Consider the following 15,937-nt stretch of genomic DNA (forward strand, 5'->3'; position numbering starts at 1 on the left):
TAAGTTCGAGTTTCCCAGTGAGCACAATGCAGCACCGAGATGGGGGTTTGCATATGTAAAGCACCAAATTCTAATATCACAATGAGCACAAATACTGCAAAGGAATGGTCAACGATAAAGATTGATGATTACCCGTGGGAGAGGGATACAGCTGCGGCAAGAGACCATCAGAAAATTGCAGGCGGCTGGGGGGTCTCACGCTCCTCCAGGCCTGCACAGGATGGGATGCCGCCCTTAAGATGAGCCCCTTGAGAAGGGGGCTGGTGTTTGCCTTCCGGGCCCTGGGCCAATGGGGCTAAGAGCTGCCGCCAAGCCTATCTGGCTGCTTCAAAGAGGCAAGTGGAAGCCTCAGTCATAGACAAAGAACCTGGCAGCAATGTTGGAAGGGCTGAGTTTGCAGCAAAGGTGGTCCTTGTGGTCCCAAGAGGACTTCCAGGTAGGTGGTGTCTGCTTCAGGTAAGGGGAGGGAAAAAAAACTAAGTTTCCTGGGCATGGTGGGCAGCAGGCTTAGTGGAGATGGACATGCAGTTGACTATATCTAAAACATACCAGCCTTCAGTGGGTTAGCACATGCTATGACTGACACTACCCCATTGCTTCATGTCTCTGAGGTTTCTTGGCCCTCTAGCCATGGCCTTTGGCCATGGCCACTGTACATGTTGCACCAATGGGTTTCATTGGGGCCCACTCAACAGCTATGACCTTGGGCACAGAGGTCTATTATGCCCTACCTAGGAGATGTTATCACTGCAAGTTTAAAATAATTCTTTTTTCACTCACCATTTCCGCACTATTCCTCCGATAATGGCAACGAACTACACAAATAGTGGCATTGAACTACCCATGCCTGCAGGATTTCCCGGTATTCCTCTGATAATGCTTGAAAATCTCAAAACTTTTCACGGTCCTCATAGGCACTCACCAAGTGCCCCCTGCTCTTTCCATGGTCCCTCCACTACCCTCAATTGTTTTTTTCCTCCCTGACCCTTTCCTAGCCCTTACCCCCTATGACTGTTTGGTTAGCGTGACACATTTTTGTTCTTCAATAGATTTATAATGCGAAGCAATGAACCTGTAGGCATGATGGCGCAGAGAAGACATAACACGACAAAAAACAGGAAGAAGATACCAGTCCGGTGAAGTCGTAGACTAAAGCAGGAGAAAATACCTTAATGAAACAGCCAGGTTTTAAGCTTTCTTTTGAAAAGCTCAGGTTTAGTTACCAGCCTGAGGTCCAACGGCAAACAATTCCAGGCTGTCAGAGCTGCTATGGCAAAAGCTTGTTTTTCGGCTTTCCTAGATTTACTTCTCGGGATCATTAGCATTTTGGACTCCTGCGACCTAAGAGACTGTGAGGTACTCTTTGGCAAGATCAGTTTGTTCAAGTAGCGGGGCATAATACCAAAATACTCTTAAAGGTAATGAGTAGTAGACGATAATGGATTATGGCATCTACGTGGAGCCAGCGTAGAGCTCTTCTGGCTGGTGTGACATGGTCACGTCTGGTCAGACCTGCAACCATTCTCACTGTCCATTCTGAATAACTTGCAGTCTATTTATTTCTGTTTGTTTTACTGATACCAGTCAACAGACTGCAACAGTAGTCCATTTTGAATCCCACTATGGTTCTTGCCAGAGTTTCTGCATTTGTCTGAGAGATCATGGGTCGAAGGTGTGCGAAAAGTTTTAAGTAGTAAGCCGCACCAGATACCACACTTCCCACATGAGCTTTCATAGAAAGGTATTGGTCAAGGATCACCCCTAAAGACTTAACTTTCTTGAGGGTGTCAATTTTGACTTCACCAAGCTGGAAGTTGCTGTACCTGGGATCTAACTTGGAGATCCGGCTAGGAGAACCCACAATCATGAGCTCAGTTTTAGCTCTGTTTATTGCTAGACCATTTTGCACCATCCAATTTTCGATACACGTGTAGGCATTATTGATATACTCTTCGTCTCGTGTATGGTCTCCGGTCAGAGGGATGATACATTGCGTATCATCCACAAAGTTGATAAACTAGATGTTTTCTTGCACCAACATGGAGAAGAAGGGAACAGTAAAGATGTTGTAAAAGCAAGCCGAAAGGCTTGTTCCCTGCAGGACTCCATATTCGATCGGAATTGTATTTGCTTCAGCTATTTGCGAACAGACGCAACTGACACAATTCTTAAGAAAGGAAGCTACCCACTGTGAAGCTTCTGGGGAGAATGCTGCCACTTGTTCGAGCCTGGTGACCAACAATATGTGGTCAACCAGGTTGAATGCGGCTGTGAGGTCCAGCAGCATAGGCATGGGATGGGGGCCTCTCCCTTATCCATATTGGATAGAAGCCTGGATTTGAGTTCCAGAAGGGCTGTTTCAGTACTATGCTCTGCTCTGAAGCTTGATTGATGACAGTTTAGAATGGGGTGGCTTTCTATATGTTTGGCTATTTGTTTATATGCAATTCTGTCCACGATTTTCATCAGAAAGGCAGAATTCGTGATAGGCCTGTAGTTTAGTGGGTCCTCTTTGGGAGGACTTTATTGAAATGCGAATGCTGAATTTCAGGGGTGCCGTTGCATTAAATCAGATCCTTAAATCTCTTAACAAATGTTTTTTACTGAATTTCAAGGGTTATGCTATACCTTAGTTTCCTCAGGGCCCACTAGCCATGGCTTAAACATTTGGCCATGCCTGAACATATTGCATAGTTTCTTGAGGTCTCACTGGCTATAGCCTTTGGTTGTGGCCTCTGTGCGTGTTGCACCAATATCTTTCTTTTAGGCCCACTAGACATGGCCACTGGCCATGTCAACCAATTACTTTGTTACCAAAAAGCCATTGCACCATTTCCACTAGATCTAGGCACTGCAAATGTTAAATCTTTGTTTTCTAACTCCTTATTCCCGTGATAATTTCACAGTTATCAGTTCAAATAACAGAAATTCCTGCCGTAGAGTAGCGGTTCACGTACTCCTGCGAAAATAGGAAAAATTGCTCAGAATTAAAAAGTATTCCATCTCCTCACGGGCACTCAACATCTGTCCCCCTTCTTTTTTTGAGCACCCCTCACTCCACTCAATTGCTTTTTCCCTTACCTAACCCTTTCTCGTTGCCCCTATCACTCATCACTTTGAGTGACGCCCTTCTTTTTCTGAATGCGTCTTGCAGTGTTGCTGCTGTTATCTCGTGTGATTCCCATGGTCTTCCGCCTAATAAACCAAACATTTTCTACCCTACTGGCTCTTTAACCCACCCCCAAAGTCCCAACATCACATGGAGTCTTCTTTCTCACTCCGAACCTCTAGCCTGGTGTGATTGCTATTGCTATTTATATAGCCCCTACGGCCAGGCCATCTAAGTGCTGTGTTTCAAAACAATCAGTGTTCCCATAGGAGTGAATACTTAAAGGAAGATTTTTGAGTCTCTTTCTGACGTCGAGAGCGTTCTGCAACTCTCTAAGGTAGTGAGGGAATTTGTTGTAATATTTTGATGACATCTTTTTTACTCCTCCAAATAGCTTGGTGGGAATCGAGCAAAAAAGATGTTGGCTTTTCGTTTCTGAAAAGTCTCTCAAGCCATTATATATTAAGATTTTAAGGAACAGCGGGGCACCCCCAGGTCTCTGTTGAATATTTTAGAAACTACTGGATGGGTTTACCCCAAACCAGTCAAGGAAATTAAGTCAATGCTTTGTGCCCACATTTTTTCTTGTTTGGTCCAAATCTCCACAGTGGTTTTCACGCTATGGCTGCTCAAAAATTGCACTTTTTTATGTATGGGGAAAAATGAATGTGAGCAGGCTAAAAACATTGTTTTTATTTGTTTTAATGACTGTTTATTCTTTAACGAATCGTTCGCAAATTTTCCAGTTCGTGGGGGCCCTTGACAACCTTTGGTTTAGAAAATTTGATATAGGTACCTTTTCTAGTAAAGTTATTTATTTTAAAGGGCACAATAATGTATCATGTTGCTTTGGAATCTGACGTTGATGCATTTGTTGGGGGCTATGGCGTACAAGTTAGGTGCACCATCTGTTTTTATGCCCCAGCATTGTTTGAGATATCTGTTATATTTATTTTAAACAAGGATGTGCTAGCCCCACTACTGAGAACGAACATTGGTCAAATACCCTGTTATATGGAATTTCTCCCACTCAGGAGGGTCTACAACAATTTAGTTAGCTCCCTGGACCCTTCAGAAAGGAGAAATAGCCATTTGCATATCAGTCTGGTCCCACCCACACAGGCAGTCCAGAACGGAAATGCTAGGCAATTCTCTTCTAAACAAGAGTACCATTAGGTACCCCAAACACGTGTTTCAGCATAGTCTGGCCTCATCAGTGAGGTGGCTATATGTTACAAGTTGAGCTGGACCATCTGTTTTTATGACCCAGCATTGTTTGAGATATCGACATATCTGTTATATTTATTTTAGAATAACTGATGTCATGAGTATATTGTGGTTGTATTTTTAGATTGTAATTGTGATTTATGATGTGTTTCACAAAAACTTTTATGGCCTACGGCTAAAATAAAGTTATTACTGACTGACTGAAAACGTCATCCAAATCCTTTCAGAAAGTTACATGTTATTAGCCTCTCTCAACCACTCTGCTGCAAAGCACCAAGACTGACAGGCACAGGGAGGCCACCCTGTTCTCTGTCGAATATTTCAAAAACTACTGGTTAGATTCACAGAAAACCTGTCAAGGACATTAAGTCAACGCTTTGTGCCCAAAGTGTGTTTCTTATTTGGTGCAAAAAAGAAACTGCCAAGCTGTTTTCATGCTACATCTGTTCAAAAACTGCACTTTTTCTCTATGGAAAAATAAATGCGAGTAGACTGCAAACACCGTTTTTATGTTTTCTTAATAATTTTTTTATTTTCTAACCTTTTATTTGGAACATTTCATCTGAATCCTTTCAGCAAGTCAAATGTTATTAGCCTCGCTCAGCCTCTCTGCTGTAAAAAGCAGCAACGCTGATATCAAGGTTTATAAAAGTATTTTAAAACTGATGGATAGATTTACCGCCAAACCAGTCAAGAAATGTAAGTCCATGGTTTGTGCCCAAGTGGTTTCTTATTTGGTCCAAATCTGCCCACCGGTTCTCGCACTATGGCTGTTCAAAAACTGCCCTTTTTCTCTATTGGAAAATCAATGGGCTAAAAACAGTGAAACTGTTGTTTTGTTTTCATAATAACTTTTTCATTGTATAACGTTTTGTTCCCAGAATTTGCATTTTGGGCGGGGCCTTGACAAAATACTTAGCAATAGAATTTTTGGAAAAAATTGCTGCTTTTTCATTTCTGAAATTCCCATCAACCTCTGCTGCAAAGCACCATGGGAGATATAGCTATAATGTTGGGAGAAGGGGGCGCCCCCTTCTCCGTCAAATATTTTACCAACTACTGGATGTAATAACCTATGACCCCTCCCGGAAATGCTTTGTGCCCAAGTTATTTCCTCTGTGGTCCAATTCCATCCTGTGGTTTTGGCTGTGCACCTGAGCAAAAATATGACTTGTTCTCTTTAGGAAAATGAATGGGGACTCAGCCGAAACCGTGTTTTTTTACTTTCTTAATAACCTTTTTGTTTAATGAATCCTTCCTAAAATGTCCATTGGGGAGGGTGTGGGGTGCATTAGTGAGTCCAATTTTGTTTGCACGATTTCAGCCAAATCCGTCATGAGTCAAAAGGTAACAGCAATTTACTTTTCGGGTTTCCTATGGAACTCAATACTCAACTTTGTTACGCTCACCTGGACCCCACAGGGGTGTCGATCGGACCCGGACAGCTGCGGTCTCCTTCAACGTGATGCGTAGTGCAGAGATAACTGTCTGGACTGGCTCGCCTAGTCTTGTCTGCTGGACCCGAAGAAGTATTTTCCTGCAAGTGGAGACAGGGATTTAACCACCTGTGGGTTTTAGTGATGGCCTCCCAACTGTTCTCGCTCTCCCCCACTAATCACCTCCGATATCCCCTTAGTAGCCTCACCTTATGTTCGTAAAAGATGAGCTCTCCATCCTGCTTGTCTTGCAGGGGCGCGTGGATAACAGTTACTTCACTGGTTTGAAGGTGTTGGGAGAGTTCCGGTAAGTATTGACTCTGAAGTCCCTGGCGGGATAGGTAAGTATCAAGTTCAAAGAGTTAAATGTGCTCGATGTTCACTCTTGTCCCCTTCCTTCCTTAAGTTGCAACTGAGTTCGTGAGAAGAAGGTCTCGTAGCTGCTGCTGGCGTTCAGGTAAGAGTCTGTGTTACCCAAGGCTGTCGGTTAACTATTGCATGCGTTAACGTGTTGTTTTTCTCCCTCTTTACAGACGCGGCATATGAAAGTGTGGAGAGTTATGGAATAATACCGCCGGTGGTAAATCAGGTAAGTCTATGGTGGTAAGAGGTTGTATTTGTTGATTCCCTTGGCTCACCTTGTTTTTTCTTGTGTCCCCTAGGTGCCGAATTACGGCGAAGAAATGATGGAGACAGTGCCGGATCGAAAGATGCTGTGAGAACTGGTGAGTATGGCGCCGTGCTGGAGCTGGCAAAGCGACGCGTGCAGGACTGATGTACTTTCTAGGTCCGGAGATTAAATGGTTCCGGAATTAGGTGAGGAATTTGAAATAAGTTTTTTTTCTAACCTTGTCCTTTTCTTCTTCTTTATTCTAAGAGCTCCGGATTCGAGGCGGGCGTGGCAGAAGACTGGATGCTGGCTGCAGGTACGCGGGCGTGGCAGAAGACTGGATGCTGGCTGCAGGCACAGTGAGCGTCACGCTGCTGGAAGCAGAATAACGGGAAGCATGTGCTGCTGTTCGGGTGTGGTTTAAATAGCCTCCAAAGTAGTTCCAGGTAAGAAGTTCCCTAGAGCCACGCCCGAGTAAAAAATAGTCCCTGTAACAAAATAGTCCCATCCAGGCCTCATGTAGGCTTGGACACTTTTGCAGCATGGTCTGCATCAGGTAAGTAAAGTCTATGAGCTGATTTCTATGAAGAGCCTAGCGCCTAAGGCTCCAGGACTGAACCCAGACTGCCCCTAGCCGGGGCTGCTGAGGTTTAAACAAATGTCTGGATGCCTGCTCCCGGAGCTGAGGGCCTTGGTCCTGATGCCCGGGGGTAGGCATCATGACAACTTAACTATAGTGCGGGGGATGTTTTCATGTATATCTGTGGCTTGTGGAATCTGCTTAGATCACATGCTATACATAGGCCGACATCTAGTGGAAGCTACAGAGTATTACAGTTGTTTTCGAAACGAGAAAAGGAACATTGACTAGAGCCCTCTTCTTGTGTCTTTGAGGACTTGTGGTTTTTTGACATCCGACCTTTTAGTCGCATGTCCGAGACGTGTTTTTTGATGAGCTCACTTATTTTCGAGCTCTGTGTGGTTTTCGTTTGGGCCTTCAATGTGTCTTTTGACTGTTGTTTATCGGTATGCGTTTCGGCCGTCGACGCGTCTTTAGACGCTCGGTCCACAGCGTGTGTGGACTTGGGGGTTTTGGACACAGCGTCAGACTCTGACTTGCCTGTCGATTTCGGGGGCCTGTCTTGAGGTGACCGTGAGCGCAATGGTCCAGAGGACAGGGGACTGTCGGACCTCCCCCTTGACGCTGTGTGTGACCCATCGGTCGGCGTGGAAGTCTACTTTTGGCCGTGGAATGTGTGCTTTGTGTGGTGTTTTGTTCACGCCAGTGCCGGCGGGTGTCATCCTAGTAGCAGAGCCGCTGGCCTACCTGATGGGGCCAAGGGCTTGCATGCAGGCATCCGACGATCCTGTTCGCCCTCGGCATCACTATAGATAATAATAATATTAATAATATTAATAATATTAATAATAATTTGGCATTTATATAGCGCTACAAACCCTCAGGTATCTGAGCGCTGCTTATTATTACCCACGGTGTGTGGTGCTCATTTATCGACCTCGGAAGGATGAAAGGCTGAGTTTGGCCCCGCCGAGATTTGAACCTGCGTTAGCAAGCTCTGCACGGATGTCAAAGCGAGCGCTCTACTCGCTGTGCCACTTGACCGGCTATCTGCTGCCATCTCTAGAAGCACCCTCAATGTCCATAGTGGCTTCGGTCTTCATGGCGTGGTGGGCCAAGCGCTTTGTCTTGCGGCCCTTAAGAGTCTTGGGTTTGAAGAGCTTGCAAGATTTGCAGTGGCCCTCGTTATGGTCCCTTGGAAGACAAAGATTGCACACCCGGTGTGAGTCTTTCCAGGGAAATGTACGATTGCAAGATGGACACAATTTAAATGGTGTATTCTTCATTGTGTATGGGGAAGGCAGCCTGGCGAATGAAGTGGGTATAGAAGGACCTATGTATTCTCTTAGGCAGACTGAGAAATGAACCTCCCCCCACTCTCCCTACTGTGAGGGCCGTGGCCCGGTGCGGCCTTCTGAGGCCGTCTGAATAGTTTTTCGCGACGCGTTGGAGCAGTCATCGACAAAAGTAGTTTTCGAAGCCGTCGCCAAAGGTCTTGCAGGGGAACGGCTAACAAAGGACAGTAAGAATATACTATAAGTAATTATTTTTTTAAGTAATGGCGATAAGAAGGAACTCTGTTTTGAGTGACCGACAATGATGGAGGAAAAAACAATCTGAGGGACCTCGACGTGTGAAGTACCATGGGTAAAGTAAACGTCACACTACGGATAGCATTACTGGCACGCCCTGTCGATGTCCCTTTTCGAGTTTCGAAAAAAAACAACTGTAATACTCCGCAGCTTCCAGTAGATGTCGGCCTATGCATAGCATGTGAATATAAGCAGATGCAAGCATCAGAAATACTATTACGCTAAGTAATATATCCCATATACATTCAAGGAAAAAAACTTTAGTTGCAGGGACGTTTTGGTGAGAACTTAATGCAACAAAACCCATGAAATTCAGCTAAAGCCACCTCAACTTAGCTCTCCCTGTCGCGCAGCCTATGACCACAATTGTTAGGGAGAATTCTCTTATAAGGCTAATTTCCCAAACCTAGTGAGTCCCCCAGCAGCTTTGCTGGATTTTTGGGGTTTGTTTTTTTCTCCTGCTAAGAGTGAGACTCTTTTACTCCCACTCTTAGGCATGATTTGAGGTATGTCTCTGACTATTTGTGTGATATTGGGCTATAGGGTCTTTTACTCCATAGGGTATCATCTGTTTTTTGTGTATGTGTTACACAGCACCCTCAGTGCAGTAACACATGGGTGTCATAGTGACCCCCAAACATAGACTCCATACCGTGGGACTGGCTACTGTCTCCCAGGACATGTAAAGTCACCATTGACTTTACTAGTCTTAAATTGTGAACAGAACCAGTACAAACCATCATATTGTGTAATTACTGGAAGGGGTTAATTCTATTGCCCCTGGGTCTGTTTTCAAGGGGGCACTGTCCAGTCCCCCCTTGTCGAGTTTCTGGCTGGTGGCAGTGGTTACCACGCAAAATATTCCACCAGAATATTCTCTATGGGATTTTCCCATTGATTTTAAACGCACCACTTTTTGGTGCAATGTTAAAGATACCGCCGGTTTATTTATTTAATATTAAATTCACGGTTGGGTCTTTTTGCCAGAACTCTTTTCTAAAATGGCGTTCGTGTCCGTCTCTGTAACTCTGACCAAGATCGAGCCCTTTGTTCCACTTTTTGGCGGGCTTCTACACAGAAGCCCTCCAAATGGTGCCACTCTGTCTGGGTTCCACAGGATGGGTGGGGAGGGGAATTGGCACCCTAGACTGCGTTGCCTTAGCAACTCAAGTCACACTCTGTTCTGATTGGGCCAGTGGTGAGCCGCCCGGCTCACCACTTAGCATGTTTGAGTGACAGCTAGGCTGTTGAATGGGGGGTTTTTCTGCATAAAAGCAGAGCCTTTGGGACTGGAACTTCAGAGGTCGCCACAGGACCTAAGAATCCAAAGAGGGAAGAAGCTGAGCCATCTGCAACAACGACACCAACGGTGGAGCCCTGCTGCAACGAACTCACCACTTTCCCAACGACAAGAGAAGATCTTCTGCTGGATGAGTCTTCTTCCTCTGAGCTGGTGGGACCAACCAGTACGCCCTTTCCGCCTTCCAAAGGCGTCTCTTGGTCGAATCGCCTGTGCCAAGCACCCCGGCGGCCGGATAGCCAAGCTCCACCACTTTGACCGCAAATAAAAGGAACCCACCTTTTATCGACGAAACTCCGCAGCTGGTTTCATCCCTGTGCAGTGCAACGACTCCACGTTTCCTCCTCAACGAGATCCTCTCTTCCCCTGGTCGAAAACAACGAACTGCAACCACTGCCAGGAACAACTGCCACCGCTGGAGCTTCCTTTCTCTTTAAGGTACTGTGTCCTGCCTGGCCTCCCTTTCTTCGGTTTGCCCAAGGTGACCCTTAAATCCTTGGCTTTCCAACTGGGTTGACACCAGACCTTCTAACTTTATCTTCTTGAATCACCCCAACCTCTTTTGAACATTCTGCAAAGACTTTTAGTGCATTTCAAACCGTGTGATCCTGGACACATTTCGCTTTGCTCCATTTAAAGTGGGCCTGGCCTATGAACTTTGGCTCTACAGGGTATACTGCCTTCTTTCCCTTGCTGAGAACTCCTAAAAGTGTTGGGACCTGTTTTATTTCTATGCTCTGCCTTTTTCTCTCCCTTTGACCTAACTATTGGAGTGCCATCTAGGTTACACGCTCACATCTGTTTTAACAAATCGTGGTGTTTTTAACTCTGACTTGTCTAATAGTTATCAAGGGAGGTGTGTATACTTTACCTGACTGTGTTTTAACTTGATTTTGATTTAGAGTGCTCGTATTTTGCCTAAAGTGTGTTTTAAATAAATAATTATATACTTTTTATACAAAGCTCTGATCAGTGTTTGTTTGCTCTACTGTGTTTCTAGCCCTATTGTGTATACTCTATATACTGCCTTACTCTTCTTGAGAGAAGTCTGGCTGCTCAGCCACAGCTACCAGGTAAATCTGGGTGGTACAGACTGCTACCAATTGGGTTTACTGCTTACTCCTGTAGTCTTAATCATTTTGCAGTGTTCCCCAAGGGAACTGCACAGGATTCTGTCTAACAACAATGATGACACCTCATATGACATCACAGATGACATCACTGGTGACAGTGATCTTTAGCCTTAATTTCCAAGGTAAGGAAACTTTATTTAGGATAGAGACAGAAAGGCCTTCATCCAACCCCTTTAATTTAATTAAGATGTCTGATGTTGAAAACAGTACAACTTTGTGTCCACCTCTCATTTCTGACCCCTCCTTCAACCCAGCACTCAAAGACGTTCATCAATCACAAACTGATTTTGTCCTATTTTAAGGTATTGTTATGAATAACAGATTGCAGGCTTTGAGAACTCACAATGTTTTTAGGCAACGCGCAGTGAGATTAAATGATTTGCCATGGATCACACACTTTGGTTAAGCAGCGTGCTACAATCCCCTTGTTTTATGGGCAGTCTCTTGGTGACATTTGGGATAAGACCCCAGCTAACCGAATTTAAGCAGCACAGAAATGGGAAAACATGACTGGCTACAAGAATAACATATGTCCAGGTACTTTTGCCCCCATAGCGAAAATCAAAACATGGCACCCATGAATATATGCACTGTAAGTGAACATATATCTTAAAGTGAAATATGCACATGTAGTTCAATTGACCTGTCCCTTAGAAGAAAGTGTGCAAGACAAAATGGCATTGGACTTTTAAAAAAAAGTAATGAACACCAGAAAAAACAACCTGAGAGAGAAAATGGTCCAATAAATATGGCTGGCAAACTATAAACTGTGCTCACCCTTTAAACCCAGCAATCCACTGTGAAGATTGCCCTGAAAACAAAATCCCAATACGAAACAAGTGCTTTTGGCCTTGTAGGTAAGCATCTGCTCTGGGAACATGACAACCTGAGTAAAATCCTGGTAGCCAAATACTTGAGCAAGCGTGCCAACCTAAAAAAAAACAAACGAGTTGCGTCCACTCTCTGACTCTCTGAAAAAAAGTTACGCTGTCCATCCACATGTGTCCTTTACTTGTGCCCTGAAAAGCAGCCACAAAAAGGGGATAATAACTGCACCGTATCCAGGATTGCAAACTCTGTTTGCCACATTGTTGGCAAATAATCAACTTACTTGCCCTCTCATCATTTCCCCTCCTCAATCCCATGTCTGGCTTTCAAAAATACTCTGCTTTATAAAGATAACCTGAAAAGTACACATACCATAGTGCCACTCAAACATATAAATCCTTATAGAACTATGTTTGGCAAAAAGTATACAATTGTGGCATTATTCCCCACATCTTGACAGGGGGATTACAAATACCAGAATGCAATTCAGAAAAAGGCAACAAAATGTTCTGAGTGCAATACTTTCAAGCACTTTCAGGGACTGGGGACTGTCTGCATCCATGCAGTAACCAGGACTGACCCTACATAGCTTCAAAGCAAGGTGGTGACTGGCACCCTCAGGCCATGTTGTTTAATAGATGAGCACAAGTTAGGAATCACTAAGAACAACATGGCCTGAGAGGGGCGGTCCCTTCCTCGCTTTGAAGCTAAGCAGGGTCAGTCCCGGCTACTTAATGGATGGGAGACAGTCCACAGTCCCGGATGCCATGTGTGTTCTTGGTTTTAACATACTAAGAAGATATACGCCATCCACATAATTTATTCCCGGATGCCAGTGAATTTTCACCCCTGACATCACTGTAGCTGTAAAAAAAGCTATATTGTTTTGTTAAAAAATGTTCTATAGCCGCAGGTACAGAACTACAGATACCCTCGGCTATCTGTAGTAATTTAATGTCTGAACTACAGGTAGCCACGGCTTTCTGTAATTTTATATTCGTGAATATCTGAAAACCAGACGGAAAATAAATGCTTTCTTGCCCCCAGGCCCTCACCAAGTGCCCCCCTCATCTGTGCCAGGTCGCCCCACTCTCAAGATGGCCTCCTTAGATCCCCTGCCCTCTCCAATTACCCCCACAACACAAACTGTTTCTGTGACGCAGATTGCTTTGAGATGTTGGCTATTCGCGGATATAATCGAGGTTACAGAAAAGCTTTGTGCTGCAAACTCAGTCCTTCGATCCTTTCCAAATCCCAAATTTCACTTGGTGCCCTCCCGCCACCTCCCATCCCCCCCAACCTCTAGCCTGATGGTATTTGCATGTTTTTTCACCCGGAAATGGCTTTTTTCCCCCACGTTCCATTTTCCAATATCCTCGGCCATAGCCAGGCTATCTCTTGCATCAACAGAAAAACAACATGGAGGTCGTTTCATTTCTAAAAACACCCAGTTTTGCCAATTTAGCCGAGATATAGCTATCTATTTTGGAGAAGAGGGTACCCCTTCTCCATCTAATATTTAAAAAACTACTTCGCAGAACTACCCCAAACCACAAAAAGGCCTCCAGTAAACGCATCGTACCCAAGTTCATTTTGGACCTGCTCCAAATCCATCCAGTGGTTTGGGCTGTGCGGTCCAGCAAATATTTACCTTTTTTGTATATGAGAAAATGAATGGGAAGTAGGTTGCAACTTTGGATTTTTTGTTTTTTTTAGAACTTGGTTATTTTTTTAACAAATCTTTACCAAATTTAGCAATCTGTGGGTGTGCAAGGGGTCCACGAATCCCTGATTTGAATTCACAATTTCAGCCAAATATTAGCAGTAGAATGTTTTGAGGTTCCTATGGGAGTCCAACTCGCCTTAACTATAGGGCGGTAACTGTTGCCCTACTATAATATATATCTCTATATATATAAAAGGGAAAATATGTGTGTTTCAGTGTGAAATGTTCAGCATCCTTCCCAAAATGCTGCAAACCTAAAATATGGCATGTGGGTAGGTTCCATGGTGTACACAATGTACAAGTGTGTGTGTTTTTGTTTTCGTTTTTGTTCGATATATTCAGCATACTTCCCAACATACTACAAACCTAATATTTGGCGTGCGGGTAGGTTCCATATTGTAGACAATGTGAAAAGTATAAAATGTAAACTTTTCTAAGTTCAGTTGTTTTTGAAGTGGTTTCGTTTTAAGCGGTCTGCGATGCTTAACCCTGCCATGTTGCTCTTCGTGCCGTAATTCTACGTAAACTTCCGCAGTTCATTGTTCCTAAACTTTCCACACTATCGGCATTCTAGCTGACATTAGCAGCACTCACTTTTTAAGTCGTGCGGGTGATAGAAAATGGTGCTTTTGTAGTAATACGGTTGACCGGAAACGGTGCATGTCTCTGCATAATGACGTTGTCCGCCACATCATGGCAAATCTCTCGTGTTAATTACAGAAACTTAATTTCCCAGGGAAGTTGATGAATGTATGCCAGCTCAACAGTACGAAGCTTACGTGCTTCAGCCATACACGTACGGGTACGGCACTTCAAGCTTACTCGCTTCAGCCTTACACGTGCAGCCTTATGTTGAGGTCGCTGCTGCCTCAGCTGTAGATTGGGACACCAATAATGCTGCTTCGCAATCTCAATTCTCCAACTGAAAGTAGCCGGAATAGATTTATGGGATTCATGCTTTTCTCATGGTCAAAAACAATATGTTCACACTAGCTCCTACAGGAAAGACCAGCAATATTTTCAACAAAGAAGCAATGTTTTAGGGATAATAGCATACCAATAACGGCAGTAGTCAAAGGGGGATGGAGAGTACAAATGAAAATCCTCATAACTCTCCATACAGTACAATTTTCAAACATGGTAGTAGTCAGAAGGGCCTGCCGGGACAAATCAAACTCACCATAAGGAATGACGCGTGGTCACCGCCATGAGTTGTCATTCTGGTAACGCAAACAACCATGCAAAATCACCTGTATTCGTTCATTCAATAAACTTCAAATCAGAACTGAAGTAGGAATTACTGTGCAAAGTGCTAGTGTAAATTGTCTGTGGTATTTTTCCGTTCTGCCTGTATATGTTTTAAATTGGAATATATATATAAACAGCATAACTTTTGCAAGGCAGGCAGAACAAAGCAAAAATGACACAGTATAAGGTGCAGTAGTTTCACATTTCAGTTAATGATGGGAAGCCAAAGTTACTTTTCAGATTTAAAGAAAGACACGTTTTTTGCATGCGATCATGGCATGTATTGCATAGAGCAATGGCAATGTTTAGAAATATTCATATCACTTTGAATACACACTGTAAAGAAAGGGTGTAAGGACTGTGCAGTACTATAAGCATATATTCACTTTACAATTACAGTAACCATAAATCCCTATTATTTAAATTATACTAATCTGTGCATAGACGGAAACTGAAAGGATAAAGTCATTGAAACTTCATGTCTGGGTTCTGTGCAGTGAAGAATCACACCTGGTCCTATGTCTTTCTAGAGCCTTCCTCACCAGCGGCTAAAGCTGGCCAGTTTCACATCCCTCACAGCCTGGCCCTTGTGGCAGAATTTGGCCAGCTCTGTGTGGCTGATCGAGAAAATGGACGTATCCAGTGCTTCCAATTAGAAAATGGACAATTTGTGAAGGAAATCAAGCACAAAGCATTTGGAAGTGAAGTATTTGCTGTTTCCTATGCACCAGGTAAGATAAATAAATGAATAGTATGTCATGATAAATTTACGTTTTGGATTCATTCTTTGTCCATCTTTTACCACCATTTTGTGTTTATGATGGATTACAGTGAAACTTCTATGACAAATTGTGGATTATTTGTGATTAAATTACATATTTTCTAGGATGTTTTGTTTTCAACCCCACTTTAATTCCTTTTGTGGAGGATGGAGGTAGAACCCACCTCTGCCCCTTTATTACTCCTATACCTGTGTTTTTGGTTAGGTCCCTTCGGTTTGCTTTTTCTTATCCCAGCCTTTCTTTAATGTGGAATATCCCATCTACTCTACTCCTTTTCCCCTCTCCGTTTTCCAAATAACTCCTATGTTATTCAACCCTTTACACATCCTCCTTCTGTTCCTTCTCCTTCTCTACCTCATCCCTAAA

General features: G+C 43.8%; 1 protein-coding gene across 4 annotated transcripts in view; it reads left to right on the top strand.

The window, feature by feature from the left end:
- The window catches only part of PAM (peptidylglycine alpha-amidating monooxygenase), a 1,287,650-nt gene that overhangs the window by 1,024,990 nt on the left and 246,723 nt on the right, over positions 1 to 15,937 (top strand). For all 4 annotated transcript variants that reach the window (XM_069625460.1, XM_069625461.1, XM_069625463.1 and 1 more), the window contains one exon: positions 15,320 to 15,520. In XM_069625460.1, the coding sequence (XP_069481561.1) occupies positions 15,320 to 15,520 (201 nt within the window). The remainder of the gene's footprint in view (positions 1 to 15,319; positions 15,521 to 15,937) is intronic.

The sequence above is a fragment of the Ambystoma mexicanum genome, chromosome 6p (genome assembly GCF_040938575.1).
Source record: "Ambystoma mexicanum isolate Mex_15411 chromosome 6p, UKY_AmexF1_1, whole genome shotgun sequence".
Lineage (NCBI taxonomy): Eukaryota > Metazoa > Chordata > Amphibia > Caudata > Ambystomatidae > Ambystoma > Ambystoma mexicanum.